General features: G+C 34.2%; 4 protein-coding genes across 7 annotated transcripts; 1 reads left to right on the top strand and 3 right to left on the bottom strand.

The window, feature by feature from the left end:
• Window positions 1-917: 917 nt before the first annotated feature.
• On the bottom strand, window positions 918-4,921 carry BUB3.2 (Transducin/WD40 repeat-like superfamily protein). The gene is made up of 9 exons (XM_083060188.1): window positions 4,677-4,921; window positions 4,467-4,597; window positions 3,743-3,825; window positions 3,376-3,642; window positions 3,176-3,251; window positions 2,937-3,017; window positions 1,521-1,599; window positions 1,329-1,429; window positions 918-1,250 (listed from the first exon to the last, which is right to left on the bottom strand). Exons 1-9 carry the CDS (start codon window positions 4,794-4,796, stop codon window positions 1,163-1,165), a joined length of 1,026 nt encoding a protein of 341 aa, XP_082916314.1. The 5' UTR covers window positions 4,797-4,921; the 3' UTR covers window positions 918-1,162.
• A 1,132-nt stretch (window positions 4,922-6,053) lies between these two features.
• LOC109807141 (Pentatricopeptide repeat (PPR) superfamily protein) lies at window positions 6,054-10,007 on the top strand. 2 transcript variants are annotated; one of them, XM_083060187.1, is made up of 3 exons: window positions 6,054-8,046; window positions 8,953-9,201; window positions 9,381-10,007. In XM_083060187.1, the coding sequence occupies exons 1-2, from the start codon at window positions 6,615-6,617 to the stop codon at window positions 8,979-8,981; spliced, it is 1,461 nt and encodes a 486-aa protein (XP_082916313.1). In that variant the 5' UTR covers window positions 6,054-6,614; the 3' UTR covers window positions 8,982-9,201; window positions 9,381-10,007. The 2 variants fall into 2 exon arrangements, 1 of the variants encoding a protein (XP_082916313.1); XR_014428015.1 differs by having other exon boundaries at window positions 6,060-6,320.
• A 600-nt stretch (window positions 10,008-10,607) lies between these two features.
• Window positions 10,608-12,218, bottom strand: LOC109795428 (LOB domain-containing protein 38). The gene is made up of 2 exons (XM_020354933.3): window positions 11,884-12,218; window positions 10,608-11,210 (listed from the first exon to the last, which is right to left on the bottom strand). The coding sequence occupies exons 1-2, from the start codon at window positions 12,065-12,067 to the stop codon at window positions 10,852-10,854; spliced, it is 543 nt and encodes a 180-aa protein (XP_020210522.1). The 5' UTR covers window positions 12,068-12,218; the 3' UTR covers window positions 10,608-10,851.
• A 2,314-nt stretch (window positions 12,219-14,532) lies between these two features.
• On the bottom strand, window positions 14,533-20,763 carry NPY2 (Phototropic-responsive NPH3 family protein). 3 transcript variants are annotated; one of them, XM_020351045.3, is made up of 5 exons: window positions 20,163-20,763; window positions 18,903-19,576; window positions 17,367-17,436; window positions 15,555-16,730; window positions 14,533-15,306 (listed from the first exon to the last, which is right to left on the bottom strand). In XM_020351045.3, exons 2-5 carry the CDS (start codon window positions 18,962-18,964, stop codon window positions 14,740-14,742), a joined length of 1,875 nt encoding a protein of 624 aa, XP_020206634.1. In that variant the 5' UTR covers window positions 18,965-19,576; window positions 20,163-20,763; the 3' UTR covers window positions 14,533-14,739. The 3 variants fall into 3 exon arrangements, with proteins under 3 accessions (XP_020206634.1, XP_029126522.1, XP_020206638.1); XM_029270689.2 differs by lacking the exon at window positions 20,163-20,763 and adding an exon at window positions 19,817-20,056; XM_020351049.3 differs by lacking the exon at window positions 17,367-17,436 and having other exon boundaries at window positions 20,163-20,760.
• Window positions 20,764-23,439: the final 2,676 nt, after the last annotated feature.

Genomic DNA, 23,439 nt, shown 5'->3' with positions numbered 1-23,439 from the left:
GTGGGACTGTCAAATTGCTAGCAGGTGGGAGAACAAATGTTTGAAGGTGTGTTTATGGTCCAAGTTGTTGTAAATTAGTAAAACATAATAATGATATCATAGCAAAAATGCAGCTAGAACCGTCCGTTTAAGTGAAGAAAGCAAATATAGTATTGCTTCAATATGATCAAACTATGCCTTTATTGTTTTCTAATAAATATCTCGTGTTTCTCAGTTGAGATCTCTTCAACCAAATCACAAAATAAAGATGTATGGAGTAAAAGTACGATATGTAGATATATTACATGAATTTCTTAGTTTGGAAGTAATATCGTCCAATGAATAGCGTCTTAGCAGATAGATGTCCTTGTCACCAAAATCTAACAGGCGACTTTTAAGCAATTCTAAGCAATTAGCGTGAGGAACGGTACTTAAGAGTGAAAAAGAACAAAACAACGAATGCATTCCAACCACAAAGAAACGAAATTATTTCCTGCCACCATTGCAGCCTGACTAACATTGTCCTTTTAAACGTGTCTAGTCACCCTAAGTTGTATCCATATTTTTTCAACATTAATTATCTCCATACACAATTTTTGTTTAAGATTGTATTCTTGAAGCTTTTTGTCACGCATTCTCGCCAGCAACTATTATACCACTAGTTATTTTGAATTGATTGTATACATCTGTCCACCCCAATATTATCTTGAGTTGTAAAGGATTAACTGGATTCCATTAGTTGGTCAACCACAAATATAGGCCTTAATATGATAAGTTTCTTTTTAATACTGTGCCGAAAATTGCGGGAGAAGTACAACACTACTGGTTATCCTTTATCAGTTTTAAGTTTATTTTATTCTTTAATCCAAGGAGACACTGTAATAGAACTTCCAAGGAAAAAAGGAGGGAATAAAGAAATGAAAAATAAGCAAAGTGCATTGTTACAAAACAAACCTGCACACTCAATTCATATTTTGCACCTGAGCTGACATAAGGATGTTTTCAATTTCAATTTACTTTGACGGGGATAAAGACAAACAATATAGGAAAGCCATTTCTAACAGAAACCTGTATCTAGCAACTACCTAGCTCTTCACAACATTTTACATGTAGTTTTTGGTGTTCACTAGAAGGAAGTGAAACAGTAGAACTGAAGGAAAAAAAACAAAAAAAAACGAAGAAATCACGCTGGAGGATTAGGGTAGACTTTGGGTTTCGGCTTGACCTCAATCTCGTTCACACTACGAACGAAGATAGCATCTTGTTCGTGGCTGTAAAAAGAAAATAACAAGTTATTCAAAACTAGCACGTATAAGAAAGACAGACAAATAGGGAGAGAGAGAGCATACGGTTTAGGTCCCTCTTCAAATGTGTAACTTGATGCAACAGCCAACAGGCGTCCATCTCTGCTAAACGAAAGTGCTGCAACGCTAGTTGGGTATTTTGAGTACTAGCAGAGAAAACGGTAATTTAGAATAGGACTTTATTACCATAGAGGAAGTTTCTGGTCACTAAAATTACTCAGAAATAATGAATAAAACCTGGTAAAGTCTCTTCTTATTGTTTCCGTCCCATACGTTAACATACCCATCACAGCCTCCCGTGGCAAATGTACCATATCTGCAGATTAAGTCAACATGAGTTGGTAATACTAACATGCAAAGATTAATAATAAGGCCATCTGATTCCAAATCATCTTTTGAGCTCTTGAAATTTTAGGGATTAGACAGGAGTAAACGAGAGGGAACACTAGAAGAATGATTTACCAGAGATTCTGGATCTATAAAGTAAACACTCTAACACATACATTGGACACAACATGAACACCAACATCTGACATGGCTAATGTCTAAAATACAGGAGACTAAGATGCATACACAAAAAGAGACTCTCATGAAATGAAATGAGTAACATAACAAAAGATCTAAATTGATGGCATATGTATCTTTTTAAACCAACCTTCTATGTTTTTTCTATGATAACAAGGCTCAAAAAAGGCATGACATATTATCTATAAGAGCAATAAATATTTTTTTAACAATATAAGTGTGTATCCATCCACATGGAGGTGTCGGTTCAAGTGTCCAATAGAAAAATAATTTTTTAACACGACACATTATATATAAAGGTGTTGGCTAGTATCCAAGCCAACAGAAAAATAATTTTTTAATTGGTCACCTAATTAGAAATGTCTAACATGTGTCAGACAAATGTCGAGGAGTGTTACTGTCAGAAATGTCTAACACTGCACACCTCAAACAAGAGATGTGCGTACTTCATTGTTTTGTATATTTGTAATACAGAACATTCATCTACCACTTCAATATATTGTACTCGAACTATATCGAAGAAAATACATCTATTCCCTCCACTTTGGATGAACTATAACTGCTCAACCAAGAAAATTTTCTTAATATATGAAGGGTGACTCGGTGTACACTTTGTGGAGTATTGGGGAGGGTAGATGTACACTACCTTATCCCCACAAGTGAAGAAAGACTGTTTTGAAATTAAAAATAAAAAATAAAAAAATTCCCCAAGCACTTGGGAAAAGAAAATAAGATTAAATGAATTGGGTTTTTCTCACAAGTTAAAAGCAAAAAATGTACTTCAACTTTCAAAGTTAGATGAGAAAACTTCTTTAGAAGTTGAGAGCATAAATTGATTTTAGCTTATAGCAGTAAGTCAATTCATTTTACTTTTATATCTTTTTTCTGTAAGTATTTATAGAAAAAATTATTCAAACAAGACCTTAGACCCATGACCTCCAAGCCACAACAAAGCTATTAAGAAAATTTTCTTAATATGATTTATAGTCATGAATGCTACAAGCTACAGCTTTTGACACTGTAAAACATAGAGAAACAAGCAATTCAAAATTATCTTTAGAGTGCCTCGTTATTTAAGGAAATGATGAATCTAGGTGAAAATGTGACAAAGCACTCTAAAACACTTACATGGGGTGGAATGCAATTGCATTTACCGGATAGACAATATCCCTTCCGGCTTCTGATTTTCTGTGACACTTAAAAGCATATCTGCACGAAGATTACAGAGGTCATTAGCAGGTAAAAGTTGATGAACACGTGCACTGAAATACTATCATATGTGTGGACAAGTAGTTCAAAAATAAAAATATTCACATCACAGTACTATTAGAAGGGGAGAACATGAAGGAATACAGAGAAATTGATACTTTTTTGTTTGGCTAGCTTCAGAGAGGTCAAAGAATTCCATTGCAACCCGGCCTTCAACAGAACTAAGTGCGTATCCTGTACAAAATAGTTATTTGAGTATGAAGGGTAACAAATATCTTGGCTATGAAACATAACAGAAATCAGTGTGTCATCTTGGGAAAAATCAATGATTGAGTTGTAACTATTAGTTGACGTTAACCTGTTCCATTGGGATAACAGCGAATACATCTGGTTTGATATTTCAATGAAGATTCTCTTCGTTGCTCAGGTTGAGACATGTTCCTCAAATCATAGATATTAACATGTCTTCCAGCAGTTGCTACAACCAGACGATGTCCAACCAGGGAAAGAGAGTAAACACGCTCAGGTTGTGGATATGTCCCAACTAGAGTGCGCTCCTGCCCACTTGCACCTCTAGGGTCCCAACATTTGAGGGTTTTGTCCCAACTACCAGTGATCAATTGACCTATAGCGACAGACAAGATATAAGTAAATACTTATTTGTTTGAGGAATTAAGTGATATGATAATAAAGGTGAGCATTATAGAGAAAGAGGGAAGAGAGACCTGCAGCATATGAGTACTCAATACATCTGACAGGCGCATCATGCCTTCCTAGAATATCCTCTTTATTGGAGCTGAAGAATAGCCTGGAGCAATCATATAATAATAATATAAAGGGCGAATTACTTATTACTTAGAGATGAATGCCCTCTTCAATGCTTGGTTAGCAAAAGCTACACCCCTAGAGCACATATTAATGTTTGGATACCAATTTTGAGAAACTGAGTGAATTATGTTCATAGACCAAAGCAAAAAAATTACATTACTCCTCTTATTTTAAAAAGAATACCATATGTCGTTAGTCCCTCTAAATTTTTTCATCTTATTTTAGTTTCTCGAATTTAAAATGCATCACTTTGAATCCTTCAAGTACTTTAGATAGCATTTAAAAATAATTATAAAATCTTATTTAAACTACTTTGAAGATCAAAAATGGTGCATTTTCAAATTAGATGGACTAAAATAGGGCAAAAATATATAGAGGACTAAAACCGAACTTGAGAAATTTTAGAGGAAAATATATTTTCCCCTTTTAAAAAACTTCCCTCTGAGCAGAGATGTAATGTGCAACAATTGAATCCATTCTAAAAGTAAACTAATCTCTAAGTGGTAAGCAGGAACTATAAAGAGGCCTCTCCAAAGGGGCGTTTTTTCTTGCTGCAACTAACAATTAATTTTAAAATTTAGAAGAAAAAATGGTGTATTATATAGAGAGTGAGATAGTGACCGTCTAACAGTGTTGTCGGCGGCGGCACTGAAGCCGGAGGAATCGTCGTGGAAGCAGCAATCGAGGACAGGACCAGAGTGCATGAACTCTCCTCTCAACACATTGGCGCTGGCATCGTACAAACGCACGCTCTGAAGCGAAGGATCCAAATAGTGAGTGAATGAATGCATAGATAGCAAGTGAATGAAAAGTGCGAAAGAGAAATGATACCTTGTCCCATGAGGACACAAGTAAGTGATCGCTGTGATTCGAGAACCGCAGGTTGCTGATGCCGTCCGACGGAGGATTCGACAACTCTCGCCCCGTGGCGGGGGGAAGCGCAGATGCCATCTGTTGAAATTTGAAATTGAAAGTATAGCGGTGGGAAGAGGGAAGAGGGAAGAGGGAAGAGGGAAGTGGGAAGTGCGAACGAAAAAGCTTCAAAAATGGATAAATGTTACACAGGCCGCTGACCTAATCAATTTTTAAAACTACCCCCGCCCCTCTTTTTCCCTCAACTCCACATATATTAATTATTTTCTTCAACTTTTCAAATTAAACATTTAGATGAAGTTTTAATGCCTCTTAACTTTTTCAAATTTTTTAATTAAGTCCCTAGTTCAAAAATATTATAATTAAACTCTTTTTTAATATATTTTTAAAATATAATCAATTAGTAATTAATTTATAATTTGTAAAATTTTGAGAAAATATTGTTTATATCTTTATATAAGACAATCATATTAAAATTTTATTTCTAATTTTTTTTTATACTTATTTTACCTTTTAGTTCTTATAGTTTGAAATAGATATTTTATTCTTATATTTATTTTTTTCAATTATTTTTAATTTCTATAATTTAAGACATGCTTTTAGTTTCTATATTTGCAATTTTGTAATCCCTTTAGTCCATATAAAAGAGACATTAAAACTTTTCCTATTGTGTTAACATTGTCCATATAATAATTTTTTTTTGTATTGTTGTCTATTGTGTTAACGTGGTAAAAGTCTTAAATTTTGTAAGGGTAAAAAAAAGTATGTCTTAAACAATGGTCATTGCAAGTGAAACCATAAAGATGCATAAAAAGTCAAAAATTTAATTTAAAATAACTCTAACAAAGTATATTCAACATCTACACAAAATTAAATTAATATATTTGTCATATTAATACAAAAGAGATAATATTATAAAAAAAATTAACAAATAGATATTAAAATGATTAAAAAAATTACAAATATATGAGACTAAAAATATTTACCTTAAACTATAAAAATTAAAAAAATTAAAAATGTAAATATAAAGACTAAATATCTATTTTAAAACTAGAAGAACTAAAAAGTAGAATAAGTAAAATTATAAAGAAAAAGAAATATTTTAATTTTTTTTAGTCATTCTAGTCATGAAGATATTTTTGTAAAAAAAAATATTGTTATTTTGTGGGTGTGTGAAAGATATTTTTGTAAAAAACAATTTTCAAAAGAGTTTAAATAATAATTGGGGCAGAAGGTGTGGATAGTAACATCCCACACTCTAAGGAGACAACAGCCCATCTACCTAACCCGGCCCATGGAGTTTATCTTATTGCACCTATTCTAAACAAGGCCAAAAAAAAAAAAAACCAATCATTTCATTGAATCTATCTTGTGTCGTCTTCATCATGACGCTCTTTACTTCAATTTTCTATTTCCAAACCCAACCGAATTTTCTGTATCATACCATACCCAATTGGATTTTACTCATCAATACAACGCTGTTCTGCAAATGTCGCATAGTTTCGCTCTTTTCCTTTCCCCCCTTCCCAGTTCCCGCCTTATAGTTTCTCTTTCCAAAACCCTCTATTCGGTTTGCACAATCATGTTCCATTCGCTAGCTGGGTATGCAGACACTTCTGATCAATTATGAGTGCTCACATACTTTTGCATTTTGTGTATTTTTTTTAATGTAAATTTGTGATGGAAATGGGTTCTTTAAACTGTGTCGTCATCGTGTTAGTGCATGGAAGTGATATAAATGATTAGTCTTGTCGTGTTTTTCCATGTTATCTTCTTTTCTTCATTATCTTGGGGGAGTTATGATAGTATTTTCCCATTTTCTTGCTTAGAATAACAACTAATGCTATGTGGTGAGTTTGGTTTGGGTTGGTCATATCAACTTTATAAGTTGATTTCATGAAATCCAAAAGCCTCATGTTGAACCATCCATTTCTCCAAAAGTTGCAAAAATGCGACAGCCTCAACACCCTTAAGCAAGCCCATGCTCAAATGGTAACAACTGGTCATTCATTCCAGACATACTATCTCAGTCACCTCCTTAACACATCCTCCAAATTTGACTCAACCTATGCTCTTACCATCTTTAATTGTATCCCAAGCCCAACAGTTTTCCTCTACAATACACTCATTTCTTCATTGACTCGTCAGAGTGACCAAATTCATCTAGCCTTCTCACTTTATAACCGGATTCTCACCCACAAGACCCTCCAACCCAATAGCTTCACTTTTCCCTCCCTCTTCAAGGCTTGTGGCTCTGATCCATGGCTCCAACACGGTCCTCCTCTCCATACCCATGTTTTGAAATTCCTTCACCCCCCTTATGATCACTTTGTCCAAGCTTCGTTGCTCAATTTCTATGCTAAATATGGAAAATTGTGTGTGTCAAGATATCTGTTCAATCAAATTAGTGAACCTGACCTTGCTACATGGAATACCATGTTGTCTGCCTATGCACAAAGTGCAAGTCATATTAGTTACTCCACCAGTTTTGAAGATGCTGATATGTCCTTAGAGGCATTGTATTTGTTCAGTAACATGCAGTTGTCTCAGATAAGGCCTAATGAAGTTACACTTGTGGCATTGATTAGTGCATGTTCTAATCTAGGTGCACTTAGTCAGGGTGCGTGGGCACATGGTTATGTTTTAAGGAACAATCTTAAACTGAATCGTTTTGTGGGAACTGCGCTGGTGGATATGTATTCCAAATGTGGCTGTCTGAATCTAGCCTGTCAATTGTTTGATCAGCTGTTTGACAGGGACACATTTTGCTACAATGCCATGATTGGGGGGTTTGCAGTTCATGGTCATGGTAATCAGGCACTTGAACTGTATAGAAAGATGAAACTTGAGGGCATAGTTCCGGATGGTGCAACTTTTGTAGTTACTATGTTTGCCTGCTCTCATGGTGGATTGGTAGAGGAGGGCCTGGAGATTTTTGAGTCAATGAAGGGGATCCATGGGATGGAGCCAAAACTTGAGCATTATGGATGCCTAATTGATCTTCTTGGCCGAGCTGGGAGATTAAAGGAGGCAGAGGAGAGGTTACAAGATATGCCCATGAAACCGAACGCAATTTTGTGGAGGTCTTTACTTGGAGCAGCAAGACTTCATGGCAACTTAGAGATGGGGGAAGCTGCTCTCAAACACTTAATAGAGCTAGAACCAGAAACAAGTGGAAACTATGTTCTTCTGTCTAACATGTATGCTAGCATTGCTAGGTGGAATGATGTGAAGAGAGTGAGGATGCTGATGAAAGATCGTGGGGTTGACAAATTGCCTGGATTTAGCTTGGTGGAGATTAATGGTGCCATGCATGAGTTTCTCACAGGTGATAAAGCTCATCCATTTTCAAAAGAAATATGTTTGAAGATCGGGGAGATAAATAGAAGGCTACAAGAATATGGTCACAAGCCAAAAACATCAGAAGTTTTGTTTGATGTAGAAGAAGAAGATAAGGAAGATTTCCTCTCTTACCACAGCGAAAGGCTAGCTATAGCGTTTGCACTAATATCATCTTCTTCAAGTTTGCCTATAAGAATTATAAAAAACCTGAGAGTTTGTGGGGATTGCCATACTATTACCAAGCTAATATCATCGGCATATCAAAGAGATATTATAGTTAGAGATCGAAATCGGTTTCACCATTTTAAGGATGGCAGTTGTTCTTGTCTAGATTACTGGTGATACCTTTTTCACCTTACAACAAAATCAATACCTGAAAGAATAGTATAGTTTGCTACGTTAACAGATGACATGAGGAAAACTTCCATCAGCTCATATGAATCCAAATTTTTCTGGAAATTAATTTTTGTTATTTATTTCTGTAATATATATACTTGATTTTTCAGTAGCCGAATCATAATTTCAATAACTTATAAGAAAGTGTCCATCTAATTTTTGTCAACTTCATTCATAGTAACCATGGAAGAGATGATGTAAAAGAGTTATGATTCTGGAAAACTAATTCAAGACATCATGTCTAATTTTATTAATTGGAGAGTGAATGAGTCAATATTTATATTTTATACTGTACCACTTATCTATGATTATTGTGGTAAATTGTTGGCTATTGCTGCAGAAAAGTTGCATTTTTTGATTATTTAAATGCGCATATTCATTCATTTGTTTTTCCTTTTGGGACGATACTTTTCTTTGCGGCCAGAGTTATTTTCCTTGTCTATTTTATCCTCATTAGAAATAAAATTTCTTTAATTTGATCTGTTCTTTTATGCAGACTTGTATGCAAAAGAATATCTTTGGTAATCATCCAGTTTCATTGTCAGTTACAGAATCAAGACATCCTTTATACACTTCAGTTTCAATGATTAGTGGGGAGTATCATTGAAACTCAGACTCAGTTGGATGGGGATACTCACCAACTCGGTCACAACCATCTACACTTTCAGTGACACAATGTGGAGATAGATAGCGTTAATACAGCAGGATATTTCATGAAGGGCTCAACCGCTCAAGTCCTGTTGGTGTAAGGGGATTTCTTTTTCTAGTGCACTTGGAAACTGTTGGCATGTCTGTATTTAAATTTTAATTAGTAGGACTGAATTTTCTTGTTTTATTTCAGTCATAAACGTGAGATGTATCTTCTTTCATGCATTTGGCATTTTATCTTATATAATTTTGTTCTTATTGCCAATAATAATTTAGCATGTTGACCCCATGAGGGAGGGCTCTCTCCATGTTGAACGACAGAATTCTGAAATCTCATACGGTGCTGCTGATGAGGGGAATTATAAAAAGATTCAAAAAGAGGTGATATACTATACTATTTCGGAATGAATTTTAATATTTGAAAATAGTGTGATTAACATTCGACATGTCTTCCTCTGTTCATAAATGCAGAACCTTGTCTTGTTCAGTTTATTAATTATTTAATTCAATTATCATCTTTAAAAGTTTAGGTCCGTTCCTGCATGAGTTCTTGGAGCGTTGCTTCCTTTTTGGTATAGTGCTTTAACTACTCTATCAGTGACTGACTGCAGTTGCAAGGAAAGATGCATCAAATGCAACCGAAGCCTCAGAGGGCCGTGCAGAGCATCAAAGATAATCAAGGATTAACCCGAGAAGAATCCTTCTAATTACAATCATGTATAACTTTTCCTTCTCTTCATGTATATAATATGTAATAATCCGAAGTAGGAAGTGCACCGGGGGGAAAATGAAAGAAAAAAAAAAAAAAAGATTCTGAAATTTGTGCTATTAAAGTTAGTGTTTCAAATTTTGAATATAGAAATTTTGACACTTATACTAAATACATTTGTTTTTATCTTCTGCTTTTATTTTATTTTTTTTTATCTTTACGTATATCAAAAAGATTTTAACTAGAATATTCAATGTAAAAGTTTTTTTTACATTATCAGAAGAGTGCAATTTTTTTAATGGTAAATAAACTCTAAAAAATATATCACGAAATCAGAAGAATAATATTTTGTTGTCCTAATTTTGTGATCGAGAAATATTTTCCTAATGTTATGGTTTTCTTAAAGAAGCGCGCAGACTTTTAAGAGAGAAGTAGAACACTCACCATAAACTCAAGCATTTAAGTCAAGAAACCAACAGAGTAATGATAAGAATATTTAGAGATAATGCACACAGGAAACTGAGGAAGAGAGCCAAAGTTATATATTCAGATCTCTAAATTGAGGAGGATACAGGTTCTAAGGTTATTTTTGATGGGCAAAGCATGGCGGAGAAAGACAGCAGCAAATGCACAACAGCAATAAAGACTCTACAACGTTTAAGTTAGTGAAATGTTGCTGATTTAGTATCTAGTTACTTATTATTTTATTTTATTTTTTATTTTTGGTATTGAAAACAAATATCTTTTACGGAAACAATTCTATTTGAAGATATGACTGTGGGTGGCAAAACTCATATCTAATAACGTATTCATGAGTTATAAAATTTATTTTTCACATCATTCTTATCATGAAATAAAGACGAACAATACCGGATTAGCTAGTTCATGGCTGAGAAAGTGTAAGAAGGAAAATAAGAAAGTAAAAACAATATTTCATATTTAAATTCTAAACCTAAGTTTGTCCATGTATTGTCATGGTAGATACTCATCCAATAATAAGAGAATATAAACAAGAAGCTTTTAGCTACTAACGAGAAGTCAGAAGAATAGTGGAAGGAGCTTCCTTTGACTTTGAGCATGAGGAGCACAATCCTCTGCTCTACTTCTCAACGTGGAGGTCTCGGATTCCTCAGAAGGTGTCCGTGTCCCCACACGTGGCTTCTTTAGCTGGTGACATGTTGCACCTCCAAGCATCACTGTCTCCACATCCGTTACTTGGTTTTGTTGATGTGCACCCAAGAAGTGAGGTAGTGGGGTCAACGAAGCACCACCTCGGAGCACTTTCTCCACACCCATTTGGCAGAGGTGCCAGTTCCCAGTCCACAACAGCCCCACTGCTCCATTCACTGGATTTATAGTACGCCCCACTGCCTCATAAAGCAGTGACTGAAACAAAGCTGCAAGTATAGTGCCACACACCACAAGTCACAACTTTCCAAACTTCTTCATAGACACAAATAATAACTAAATACACCACACCTCCTCATTCATCAATTATATATGCTACTTATTCATATCAATCATAGATCACCAGACAGATGAATTTCTTATATGTATGTAGCACTTATAGCTAGTCACAATTTTGCACGAGATATTATTAGTTCTTGCATGCTAAAAATATAACTACATACGTACATACGAGATATTATTAATATGCTAAAAGTATGTGCATATTAATCCAAATCTTTTACCAAACTCTAATAGTTCATATGGGACTGGTTGACATATAATATTATGATCTAATGAAGATTACCATCTTTAGCTTGCTATTTGAAAGATTAGTGATACAAGAGCATCTCCTATGTAAGTTGTTTACAGAGTTCTTAACCTTAAGAATCAGTTTTACCATTGGAACAATTAACCTGACAGTTATTATATAAGAATAGTTACTTATATAAGCAATGTTTCTTGACTGTTCTTAAGAATTGTGAGAAAGTAATAGAAGCCATTAGATGTTTTTAAGGATCGTACCATTGGAAATGTCTCAAGAAAACTAAAAGAAACTCGTGTATTATATGGTTTTTCGTTTTTGATGCATGGTGTTTATAAAGGGTTGGGTTGCATAAATACCGGATCTTTGGTTGGCGGGTACGGAGGAAAGGAAAGACATGAGAGCGGCACGGCCGAAGAACTTGGCGACGAAGAGGGTGGCGTGAGCCTGCCCTTGTGGATTCTCTATCCATTGTAGGCAATGTCGTAGCATGCATTCCTCACTGCAACCCTTTCGGAGGACACGACAACCATTGCAACTCATCTTTTTCTTTTATCCTTTCTAACTCACACTTCCCCACACATAATAATAATCTTTCTCTCTCTCTCTCTCTCTATATATATATATATATATCATCAATCAACTATACTAGGACAGTATATATAAAGTGAGGATGCAGGTTTTATATACATGGAGGAAGGAAGCTGAGTTAGGCATGTGGTATATATAAAGTGAGTGTGGGAACATGCATCATCAATTAATCAACCAACCCTAGCCTTGTTCACTTTTCTTTATTTATATATATAACTTTAGAATGACAACGTTACTCGTACATAATTTTCTATTATATAAATTCAACCATGGTTGAGTTACTAATGGGTAGGGTAGGGTCATGTGGAAACAATGTGCGGCTAGATAGTATTCCAAAGAAACTGGTGTTCTGGGCCTGCTCAGGTTCTCCGCAGATGTTGGAATTTCTCTATAGTTGGATTCCCATCAACGTATACGTATCTGTTTCCAACCATCAAGTTCTAGATTAATTGATTCCCACATTCAGATCAATGAAAATGGAAGCTCAATTGTTCAATGAATATCGTGATTCAATGTAAGTTTTATTATATGATATTGTTGCAAGATTTATCCTCCTTTATCTTCTTTTCAAAGCTTTCCCATATTCTTTTCAAAGTTAATTTAGCTAGTGAAGCTGTAACTGAATACATGCATTTTTATATTTTTGTTTGCAGAAATCAATATATAATTCCATCTGGAACATGCTTATTCTCATCAAGTGAGCTAGATACCAATTGATTAAAAATATAGTGTGAGGTTTGATGATACATGACACAAGGATGATAATGATTAAGCTGGCGTATAAAGCTACTTAAGTTGGATACGTGGCAATTGGCATCTTTATCCGAAATGGACCACATCTGCACCCACATGAAAAGAGTTTGGCGTATTTTCCAACAAATTAATGTCCGTGGAGAATGGGATTCCAATTAGGTTAAACTTTCGCAGCTAAGACTTTGGCCTTATATACATGCATCTTATGTGGTTAAAGGTGACTCCACCATTGTATTAAATTGATGTTATATTTAAATTGGGGGGGGGGGGGGGGCAGGACCCAATATATCCCCTGCTAATATTAATACTATAAATTAAGTTATATTAGGCCCTACACATTTCAAAACTAGTTTTGTTAAAGAGGGACTATTATTGGTGTATCTTCATTATCAAACACAAACAAGTATCATTGTCCCTTCAATGCATCAGGAAGACAAATGGAATTTGGGCATTATTATTATTACTTGCTTGTAGACACCTTTCAATGAATTTGACCTTTTTTTGTTGAATCTAATCTCAGTTGAAATTGGAAAATGCCCTCCTCTAAGTGCCCTCCTATATCAACACATCGATATCTGTGTATATTAAATAACCATTTTTATGACAATGATTTTAATTTTTCTATTTTCTTATGTTGATCAATATTTTGTGTATAATAATTATAATCATTCCAACGGCTTCGATTTTAACATTTGCCACTCCTTTGTAATAAACGAATAAGCTTTTAGATTTTGGAGTATAGCTCCAATGAAGCTGATCACACGCACCTTGTGACAGAAACGAAGTGGAGAAAGATACAATATGCACAATATTAATCAACTGAAGTAAACAGATAATTTATTAAATACCACTAGCATAGTAACTATTGGTTGCATTAGTAATATGTATTCTGGTTTGATTAAACTTGCTGCCGCGGCACAATTAACTGGCCTAAGGAGTAACCTTGAGTTTATTAATATATCATTAATCCAACCTAGAAAGATTGCTATGCGGTTAATGGATGCCAGATTACAATTAATTTTCAAATGTTCGTGACGTGCATTTTAAAGCATGTTTCTGTGGATTTTAGGGAACAAGTTTGTTTCATTTGATATATAAACAAATTCTAAAAGTCAAATTACCATTTCACAGCACTCATCTGCCTAAAATCACTTGGGTCACTTGGGTTGGTTTATCTTATTTCCCCGTTTTTCTTTGGCCTATACTGTGTTGGAAGTCTCACTTCGGATTACACTCGCACTAATTCCCTTGTACCATAGTGAAATATATGAAAATGAATCTTTAAAGAATCCACAAGTGGCTATTAAATTATATGGAAAAACAACTGGTTTGACTTCACCACAATAATGGATCACACAAGGTTGCAGTTCCACAAAATAATAATGCATGTGTTATGAGGCAGTCTCTCAGATCCCCCCACAATAATATCTTTATTTTAAGTAGTAGACGAATCTACTACTTGCACATCTTTTCTAGCACACTCTTGGTTATTCAAACATTAGGTACGAATAATAGACCACGAGGCCTTTGTCAGACTTTAAGCAAAATACATTGCAGTAACAGATGCTATGATTGAAGTGGTAAGTGGTAACTATCCGTTTATACCAAGAAATGGGGTGTGATTGTAGTCTTGGCAGATTTCAATTTCAATGAAGTGCACAGGGTGGTTTAAAGAACTAAATGATAGGATAGATGTTTGGATTACACGATTTCCATTCTTCACAATTCTACTATTTTAAACTATATGTACTCTACTCAATTAAAACGAGATAAAACCAGTAGTGTTGGAATCTTGTCGTTATAGTGAACTAGTAAAAAGAGAAAGAAAAGAAACAGGAATAGAAAAGCCAACAAAATGAACCAAACTACTTTCATGAAACTGAATGCCTCCTATTTCTAGATGGAGTAGATTTGGCTTCTTCTGGGTTAGCAGAACTAATACTCTCTGATGAGTCCGAGCCACTATTTTCACCTTGTCCCCCTTTGCTGGCCCAAAGCTTTATGAAAGACTTCTTTGACTTGAGCAACCCTTTAACCTTGCCAATGACAGCCTTGTCCATGCTGGGTTTGATATCTCCATCTTTGTCATTGTTTCCAACTCCATTGCTCAGCCTCAATGATGCAAGTTCCTTTCTTAACGCCTTCAGCTCCTCAGCCGTTGCCACAGCATCCAACTCATCTTCTGGGTTAGTTGTCCCTGACCTTGAGCTTCCATTGGATTCATTGTTCAAGTCTTTGATTCCTCTAGGTATGTCAGGAGTGCTGGTACCTGATGATGCAGCAGTCCTTAACTGCTCAAAATATAGTACCTGCACAACTACACGCAATGGTAGCCTCTCGTTTTGCACCGCATGCAAGCATGCATCAACTGATAGCTTTCTGCAATCCATCAGCTTGCATATCCTCTTCTTTTCGCCTTTGCTGATCCCAGGGTGCTCCTGTGGCATTTCGAAATTCAAAGCAAGATTAAAATAGAAGGAATGAATTAGTTACCTCCTCATAAACCTTTCTAAAAGGGTGTCACTATCAGACAGCAAAGTCTAGTTGGTGAAGCTAGAATATTAACATAGGTTGAGCAGAGTTTTTCTATATTGATGAAATACCTGAGTGTAAAGCACACTCTATATTGAATCTTAAATGAAATAAGCAATTTGAATCACAGAATTATCTTTTCAAGAACAGTTACCTTCAGATAAGTGTCAATAGCTCTATAAAGGCCATCATGAGCTGGCCGAGAGATGCTTGATACTAACTCAGCAAGATTAACAAAATCTGTCAAAGGAAGATTGGGATCTTTTGCAATTTCAGCAAGGTATCCATCTATAAGTTTTGCAACCATCAGCTTTGAAGCATCTGATAAAATCCCAGGTTTTCTTATCCCCTCAAGTTCACCACCCCCAATTGATTCAATCTCAGCATTGTGATCTTTCATAAAAAACTGTCTAACAATGTTCTGTACTGTACTAACATCATAGATTGTAGCATCCCCATCTGGGGCTTGAATCAAAATATCACTTACAGACGCCTCCTCCAGTTGCTCCCCAATTCTCCTTACCAGCTCTTCTTTAGCCCTATCTCCTGATTCTACAAAAATGGCAGCTTTCAATAACTTGAGTAAGAACCTACATGGAACACTGCCTTTCTCAGTAGGCAACAACCACACAATAGTTTCTACTATTATCCGATGCTTTGACACATCCCCACACTGGATCATACCCTTGCTGAAATTTGGCAATCTTCTGTAAGCATAAGCTTTCAAAGCTTCACCAATTACTTCATTAGATTGAACTGCCTTAGATTTAATATTTGTAATCACAGACTTGTACAAATCAACTTCAAGCTCACATAAATCTTCAACCCACCAATCTCTTGGCACCAGTCGAGTTCTGACTCCATTTTGGTTTGACTCGATCCCATTTTCCTCTGGAAGCTTCTTACGGTTATAGGTGTAGGACCAGTCAACTTTGGATACATCAACACAAGCCTTATTTGCTATAGATTCAATGCAATGATTAACAACCTTTAGGTCCTCAACCAAAGGTAACATAGACTTTGATGTCTGGAGAAGGATGATCGAATCCTTCCAACTACGGAAAATGCTAGAGCTTAGGAAAACATCAATCTTGTAAATGAGGTTCCCTTTCTCAATGCTCTCATGCATTCCAAGATACTCTGCTGCACACCGAGTTGTTATTACGTTGTAAGCATTGAGGGTAACAGTCATCCCATAGCAAAACTTAGCACATATCTCGAAGGCACTTGCACCACCAGGAATGTCAGAAATTTGAACTTCATCTACATTTTCTTCATTGTTGAGGGAGATCAACGTCTGTAAGTGCGAACTCTTTGATAGGAGAGGAAACTACACATCAAAGGATTTGATATATCAGTAACATAAAATGAAAACTTGCAGCCAAATTGATTTAACTGTTTATTTGGAAGTTGTAACTATTAGCTCATGTTTTCCCAACATCTACAGTGATTTTCAGGTAATGATGGCTCAATCAGATTCTTTGTAAACCTACCAAGTTTAAACTCCTAATAAATGAAACTTAAAACTGTTCGATTCAGCCATTACATGTTCTATTCCCTATTAAGGTCATGCCTGAATTACTCAATTTATCATAGAAACGTGTATGTAAACAAATAGTTTATTGATTTTTCACGAGTTTTGTTTCCAGGTGCCCTTTGGGTTCATGTTAATGTTAAGGAAAAAAACAGAACATATTATGTTAAAAAAATTAAATATCTTGAAATAATAATGCTATTATTTTTATGTATTATATGTGTCTTACACGAAAAGAACATCAAAGAACAAACCATCCCCACCCTTGAGACATTATTATATTAGGTAAAGAATATCAAAGCATGAATTTCTGACAGTAACAGTCCAGAAATTGCCAAAAATAATTGAGATTTGAGGCTTGTAAAACTCAAATAAAAGCCAATATGGAAATTCTCAGCAGGAGACTAGATAATTTACTGGGCTGAATAATACCTTGTGTAAACAAAACTTTATATCCCCTACACTAACAATGATATCTGATGCCAACTCACTTGCCACATACCTGCACATGAAATGCATCCTGAGAAAAAAACTGTCGGAAAAGAGGGTACATAAAATGAAAAACAAAAAAAGAAAAAAAAGTATGGTGGCTGGTTTATATTTATAAAATGATTGTGAATCTAAAGTTTTTACCTTTTCTTAAGTTTCTTTTAAGCTCTTAATAAATGTCTTATTCAGCATCACAAGTGGACTGAAATCACTGAATATACTTGTCTAATCATTTGTGTGGGGAAGAATATGAAGAGAAATAGTGATGAGAAATTTTTTTTGATGTTCAAATCCTAGACTCAACATGGAAAATCTTATTGTATTTAATTCTATATGAATCATAAACTTCATGCTAAAACCTTTGTTTGGAAAGAGGATATTCAACTAATGTGTAATCGCTTCTGAAATCTTGTTTAACAACACTACAAACTATTTCCAAATAGTTTCTTCTCAGGGCCCTATATGGATTCAGCATGAAAGTTAATTAGCTTCATTCAGGCTAATTTTCTGTATAATTGATGCAGTTCTGTAGCAAAAGTTGCAGTGAGATGTAGTTATTAGGATATTGAATGTTTGTGTTCTGTAGCAAAATGTAATGTCTAAATTATGGTTGATATGAATCAATGTAGCTTTTAAAAGGGATTTGAAACAATGTAAGACTAATGAAAGTGATACTGAAAATGGGGACGGGTAGCCAGTATGTTATAAAATAAACATAATTTGCATGTGACAATGCCCAAGAATACAGTTTTACTGTTTTAGAGAATATAGAAAATGCAAGTGGATATTGTTAAGTTCTTCCACATCAGTCATATAAAAGACTTAGCAATATTTTGAATAAAAAATGGATAAATAGTAGTGGGTGGAGGCAAATATATAAAAAGACATAAATTAAACATCAAAGGAATGTATGAGTCCTAGCTAGGGCGGCAAAATGCGCAGGCATCAAAGGAATGCCATTGGCCAATAGCTTTCAGGTACAGGGCCTGGTTATTGTTCATATATCTAATCTAATATTTAACAAGCTGCACTTCCCAGCATTATCTTTTATCTTTTTTTTATTTTATTTATACCACACATTATAATCACCAGTAGCCACTATGAAAGGTGGAAACTATTCACAGATAAGAATAGGAAAAGATTAAAGTTGTTGTTCCCAACTAAAGAGAGGAAGAAGAAGGAAGGAAATCAATAACCTCTCCTTAATCAATGAAAAGCACGTGAAGAATGAAATTCATCTAAGAGGAACTGTCTAAATTGATTCAATTACAACCAACAAAATAAACTACCGGGACTAATGAAAGACCCTATTGGGAGAATGCATGTGATGCTTATCAGCTTATGTAGATTTATTCATATTTGGAGGAAAAGAAAAGAAACAACAACAACACCAACATATCAACAAATGTAATTCATATCACATCTAAAACTAGTAACAAACAACAGTGTATATTGAAGAGAGTACATAATCTCACTCACCTAACATTGTTCCCATCAGTCTGAAAGGTATCTGGCTTGGAACCAAGCTTCATGAACTTCATCTTGACAATGTAAGATCTGCTTCCTCTCAGCTGAGGCCAACTCAAGTGAAAATAAAAGAAAAAGTTTGACCAATACTCAAACAATAGCTGATTACAAAATCCAACAAGTCATAGCTAGGTAGCCCCACCAAACATCCCTAGATGAGAGTGAGATTGATCCAAGTTTGTTGGCTTTGAGAGAGAAAAGAAAGGGTTTATGGAGAAAGAAGGGTTAAATAGTGGAGAGTGTGAGAGAATCTTGACAGCAAACAATGCAAATGAATGAATGAAAGAGAGAGTCCAATTTTTTAAGCAAAGGTTCTCTTAAATGGGAAGAGAGTCCAACAAGAGATTGTTTCCTTGGTCGGCGGCAAAGCCCACGGAGCCCGGGCGCACCGAGTCAGCTAAGGGGACATAGCCAACAGAGTGTTAACACTAAAAAATTCTCAAACCAGAGACACAAATCTGACTCCACCTCACTTTCCCATATTTCTTTATCTCTCACTTTCTGTTTCTTTCTTTTTTAAACATTCACACCTCTACCTCTACTCCTTTAAGCTCCAACTTCCCAATCCACCACGTATATATTGCTTTTTTCTTGCTTTTATATGGTTGAAATTTGAAAACCTGCAACTGAAAACAGCATCTCGGTATCAGTTGAAAAAACCACCAAAACTGTAGACAGCAAGAATCTTTTGCCAAGTATGGAATAAATGAAGAAGATCACGAATATGGAGTTATTATAGAAATGAACAATCATGCATCAGCTACTTGCAAGAATATATCATAAACAAACTTGGGCTGCTGAAATCTGAGGAATCCACCAGAATGTATCACAGATATCTAGTAAAATAATGAAGGCAAGATCATAACTTTATGCTGTGTGGTGCTGCTGTAAAACTCTCAACCACACATGGCCTTGGATCAACTTGCAAATCACAATGACAACCACCAAACTTCACTCTCCGTGTGGCGTGTAGTTCCCAACAACACCCAACACCCCATTTTTTAAACCCGTAATATAGAGATAAACAACTACACGCATTGCTTTAAAAAAAATCCAATCTTTTGTTGAATTTAGAGGGAAAAAAATCTTTTTTTTAGAGAAAAACAGTAACAGAATATCAGCACATGACATAACCGACCATGGAGCTGTTGGTAACAACAAAAACAAAGGCATTGGAAAGGTAAATGAGAGAATGGTGAAGCAAGATCTTACACTAGAGTAACAGTGAGAAGAGACTCTCACACAGTGGGAGTTCAATAGAAGATGGACAAGACAAATGGAGCAGTGCGACAGGTGTTGGTGCTGTGCATGACAGTGTGTTTGTTTGTGTATGCACCAAAGTGTTTGAAGACAGCCACGGAAGGCAGAAGCTGAGGGAAGAAAAAGTAAAAGAAAAAGAAGAATGAATGAGGGAATAAGGTGGTGGTGGTGTAACTCAAAGTATAGGATTGAACAACATTGGCACTTTGTTACACTTTTCCTAATGCATTTTGGTCTTTAATTTTAGGTGAGAAAGTGTGTAGACAGCATTCAATTTCTGGGGTGCACGTTGCTGAGTTGTGCACGCCAAAACTGACACTTCAGCTTTCTCTTTTGCATCCCTTCATTCAATAACGCTAACGCGGACTCCTATACTATAGTAGTAAATGGACCTCTCATTAATGTCTCAGTTCTGATCTGATCAAAGGCCATGTACTACTGTAGACTGTAGTAGTGTGTGTAGACTCCTTCACCCTTTCATTTTCATCATCACTCACCTCTTTTTCCTTAGTGGACAGTTGGCAAGAGCCCAGACTCATTTTACTTTCTGCGTCTGCCTACAATGAACTATTATTCTTTTCAAACATCAATATATGCTTATTTCTATGTTTATCCATAGTTCTTTCTTACTGTTAAAGAAGTGAAAATACAATATTTCAAATGTGGAGTAAGGATGCAATAAATTTTAACTAATAATAGTAAAATGTGCATTAAAAAGAGTGTTCAAAAAAATTTGTCATTAGCATCCTTCTTGATTGATAGGAAGGCAAAATTTGCAATTCAAAATCATGAACAGTTTACTTTCAATCGCAAACTATTGCTTTTATTATTAGTAGCAATATATTGTTTATCAAAGGGGTTCTTGTCGATTAAGTGTTGAGCTAAAAAAAATAATGAGTTATGGGCATTTGATAAAAGTAATTACTTAAAAAAACAAATATATCTTTAAAAGAAGATCAATGTAATATTTCCTACCTATTAAGAATGTGTTTATATTAAAATATGAATAACTTGATTAATTTTTTTATTGGTGTTTAATTTTTATAAATTTTAACATATTAGATTAATAAAATTTATTTTTGATATAAAATTGTTGATGATATAATAATTAGCAAAAGTTAAATTGATATAATTTTGATCTCTCTTATTTTTAAAATTCATTAAATTAAATATGAAATTAAAATTTTCAATTTTCCTATATTTTTTTTTACACTTTTTCCCTATGCTTTCTAAATGGCATTGAGTTAAAAGAAATCAATTATATATATATATATATATATATATATATATATATATATATATATATATATATATATATATATATATATATAACATATGAGCAATTAACCAGTAAGAACTAAAAGTATTAACATTTTTATTTTAAAATGATGAAAATAAAATACTATAATTAGAATTTGTTTGTTTTCTAAAAATTAAAAATATATTTAACTTGTTTTTAAGCTCGAGTTATAGAATTTATTTTTCTTCAAGTGTAAAAGTTTACATATACTCCTATACTTAGTGTTGATGACATTAAACTTACTATTTACGTACAGGTTGACGAACTTTCCAACTTGAAGCAACTTATTAACATGTGTTTGATTCAACATCCACAAGACCAAGTTGATGCAAATGTTACGTTAATTTCGAAAAATAATGCAGAAGCAACTGCTTATTATTTCTGATATGATGATGCGTGTTTACGGCTGAAGACAACCATTCAAACATGTTAAACTATGATTCTCTTCATAAATTTTTTCGAGTACCACCACTGATTATATTGATAATGGTTTGTGTCACTTGAACAAGCGGTCCAATGTTATACGTAAAATGTAACTATATAGGATAAATGCTACCCAAAAGGATTTAAAAGTACTTCAACTCTCAAATGGTTTGTTAATAATAATTAAGTATTAGTTCACTATTGATTTTTTGAGTGGGTAATAAAAAGCCTTTAATTTCCTCTCCAACAGACACACTCAGCAGTGAAGAATATATGATATTCCCATTTGAACACATCCCCATAATAGTGGTGGAATTGTTTAAAGAAGAAGGTTACCTGATGCACATGTTTAGGTCCCCCCATTCCCTAAAACTCTTACGTACACGTGCTGCTGAGTGTATGACCACAAATACCTTGAAATCTTTCTTTAGTATATTCCTTGGCCAACACTTGATTCCCTTTCAACTTTGAGTTTGAGATTGAGCTAGCTGCTTCAAATTCAAACATGGTTTTAGGTTTTAACTCATCGCATTCCTATTCTGGTGAGATTCCCAACATGGATTAGTCAACGCCGAGTGCCAAAAAGTATTCCAATAATGTCTACTTTTTACATTGCTTACTTTAATAATTTGTTTTTGAATAAAACTTGGTGAAACTAGTCTAAGACTACGCCTTATAAACGCACACTCATCAACTCCAACGTTGCTGTGTCATAAGGTTTTAAATTTAAATAATGTTCGTTGGGAACTTGGGAGAATGAATTTAATTCTTTTTTCCTTTTAGGGAATACACTTGAGTAACACCATCAATGTGTCATCAGATAATTCTTTTTAACCCCAAAATTAGTTAAATTTCTGGTTTTACGATGTTTTAATAAGTAACCCTAACGAGTTATAGCATGAAAAAGAAATATTAGCATAACGCTTTTTTAAACACATTCACGTGAAATTTATTAAAAAATATATAATTTAGTAGGTCTTATATTCTATTTAATAATTTTTTCTCATAATTTTATAATTTTTAATAAATTATAATTAATAAAAGTAAAAATATATCAAGAGAAATGTGCTAAAGATTATGTTGTAAGTGCTCTTCAAACTATGAATGAGTCATAGAGACTCTCTCTAGAGTGGATATAGTTACATGGTTGGGGCTTGGCTTTTTCTGAATTTTTATTAATTTAAAAACTTATATATATATATATATATAATATATATTATTTAAAATTATTCTAGTTATTTTTATTTGGGATGATTGTATAACTAATAACGTTTATTTTGACAAAATAGTTTATTCTCTTTCGTAGTATTTAATATGAAAATAGTGACATTTTTTTATTATTTAAAACAAATATATTATATTATTTAAGTTTTATTTATTTATTTATTTAAAATTATTTTCCTTTTATAATAAATTGTTGTTATTTTAAAGATAATAGATTAAATAGCATAATTCACTATAATTTAGTGAATTTTTATAACATAATTAATAAGATTTTTTCATGAA

The sequence above is a fragment of the Cajanus cajan genome, chromosome 7 (genome assembly GCF_000230855.2).
Source record: "Cajanus cajan strain Asha chromosome 7, NIPB_CcT2T_4, whole genome shotgun sequence".
Lineage (NCBI taxonomy): Eukaryota > Viridiplantae > Streptophyta > Magnoliopsida > Fabales > Fabaceae > Cajanus > Cajanus cajan.
The sequence above is the reverse complement of the archived record's forward strand: the minus strand, read 5'-3'. Positions and strand labels throughout refer to the sequence as shown.

Excerpts from the sequence above, each read along its gene's own strand:
- BUB3.2 (XM_083060188.1), bottom strand. The coding sequence starts at position 4,796 with ATGGCATCTGCGCTTCCCCCCGCCACGGGGCGAGAGTTGTCGAATCCT. Across the intron at positions 3,018-3,175 it reads GAAGCTAGCCAAACAAAAAA|ATATGCTTTTAAGTGTCACA; the intron begins GTATCAATTTCT and ends ATCTTCGTGCAG. Across the intron at positions 1,600-2,936 it reads GCAATTGCATTCCACCCCAT|ATATGGTACATTTGCCACGG; the intron begins GTAAGTGTTTTA and ends CTTAATCTGCAG.
- NPY2 (XM_020351045.3), bottom strand. The coding sequence starts at position 18,964 with ATGAAGTTCATGAAGCTTGGTTCCAAGCCAGATACCTTTCAGACTGAT. Across the intron at positions 17,437-18,902 it reads ACTGATGGGAACAATGTTAG|GTATGTGGCAAGTGAGTTGG; the intron begins GTGAGTGAGATT and ends TTTCATGTGCAG. Across the intron at positions 16,731-17,366 it reads TAAAGTTTTGTTTACACAAG|TTTCCTCTCCTATCAAAGAG; the intron begins GTATTATTCAGC and ends TTTGATGTGTAG.
- LOC109795428 (XM_020354933.3), bottom strand. The coding sequence starts at position 12,067 with ATGAGTTGCAATGGTTGTCGTGTCCTCCGAAAGGGTTGCAGTGAGGAA. Across the intron at positions 11,211-11,883 it reads ACCCGCCAACCAAAGATCCG|CTTTGTTTCAGTCACTGCTT; the intron begins GTATTTATGCAA and ends CTATACTTGCAG.
- LOC109807141 (XM_083060187.1), top strand. The coding sequence starts at position 6,615 with ATGAAATCCAAAAGCCTCATGTTGAACCATCCATTTCTCCAAAAGTTG. Across the intron at positions 8,047-8,952 it reads CATGCATGAGTTTCTCACAG|ACTTGTATGCAAAAGAATAT; the intron begins GTGATAAAGCTC and ends TCTTTTATGCAG.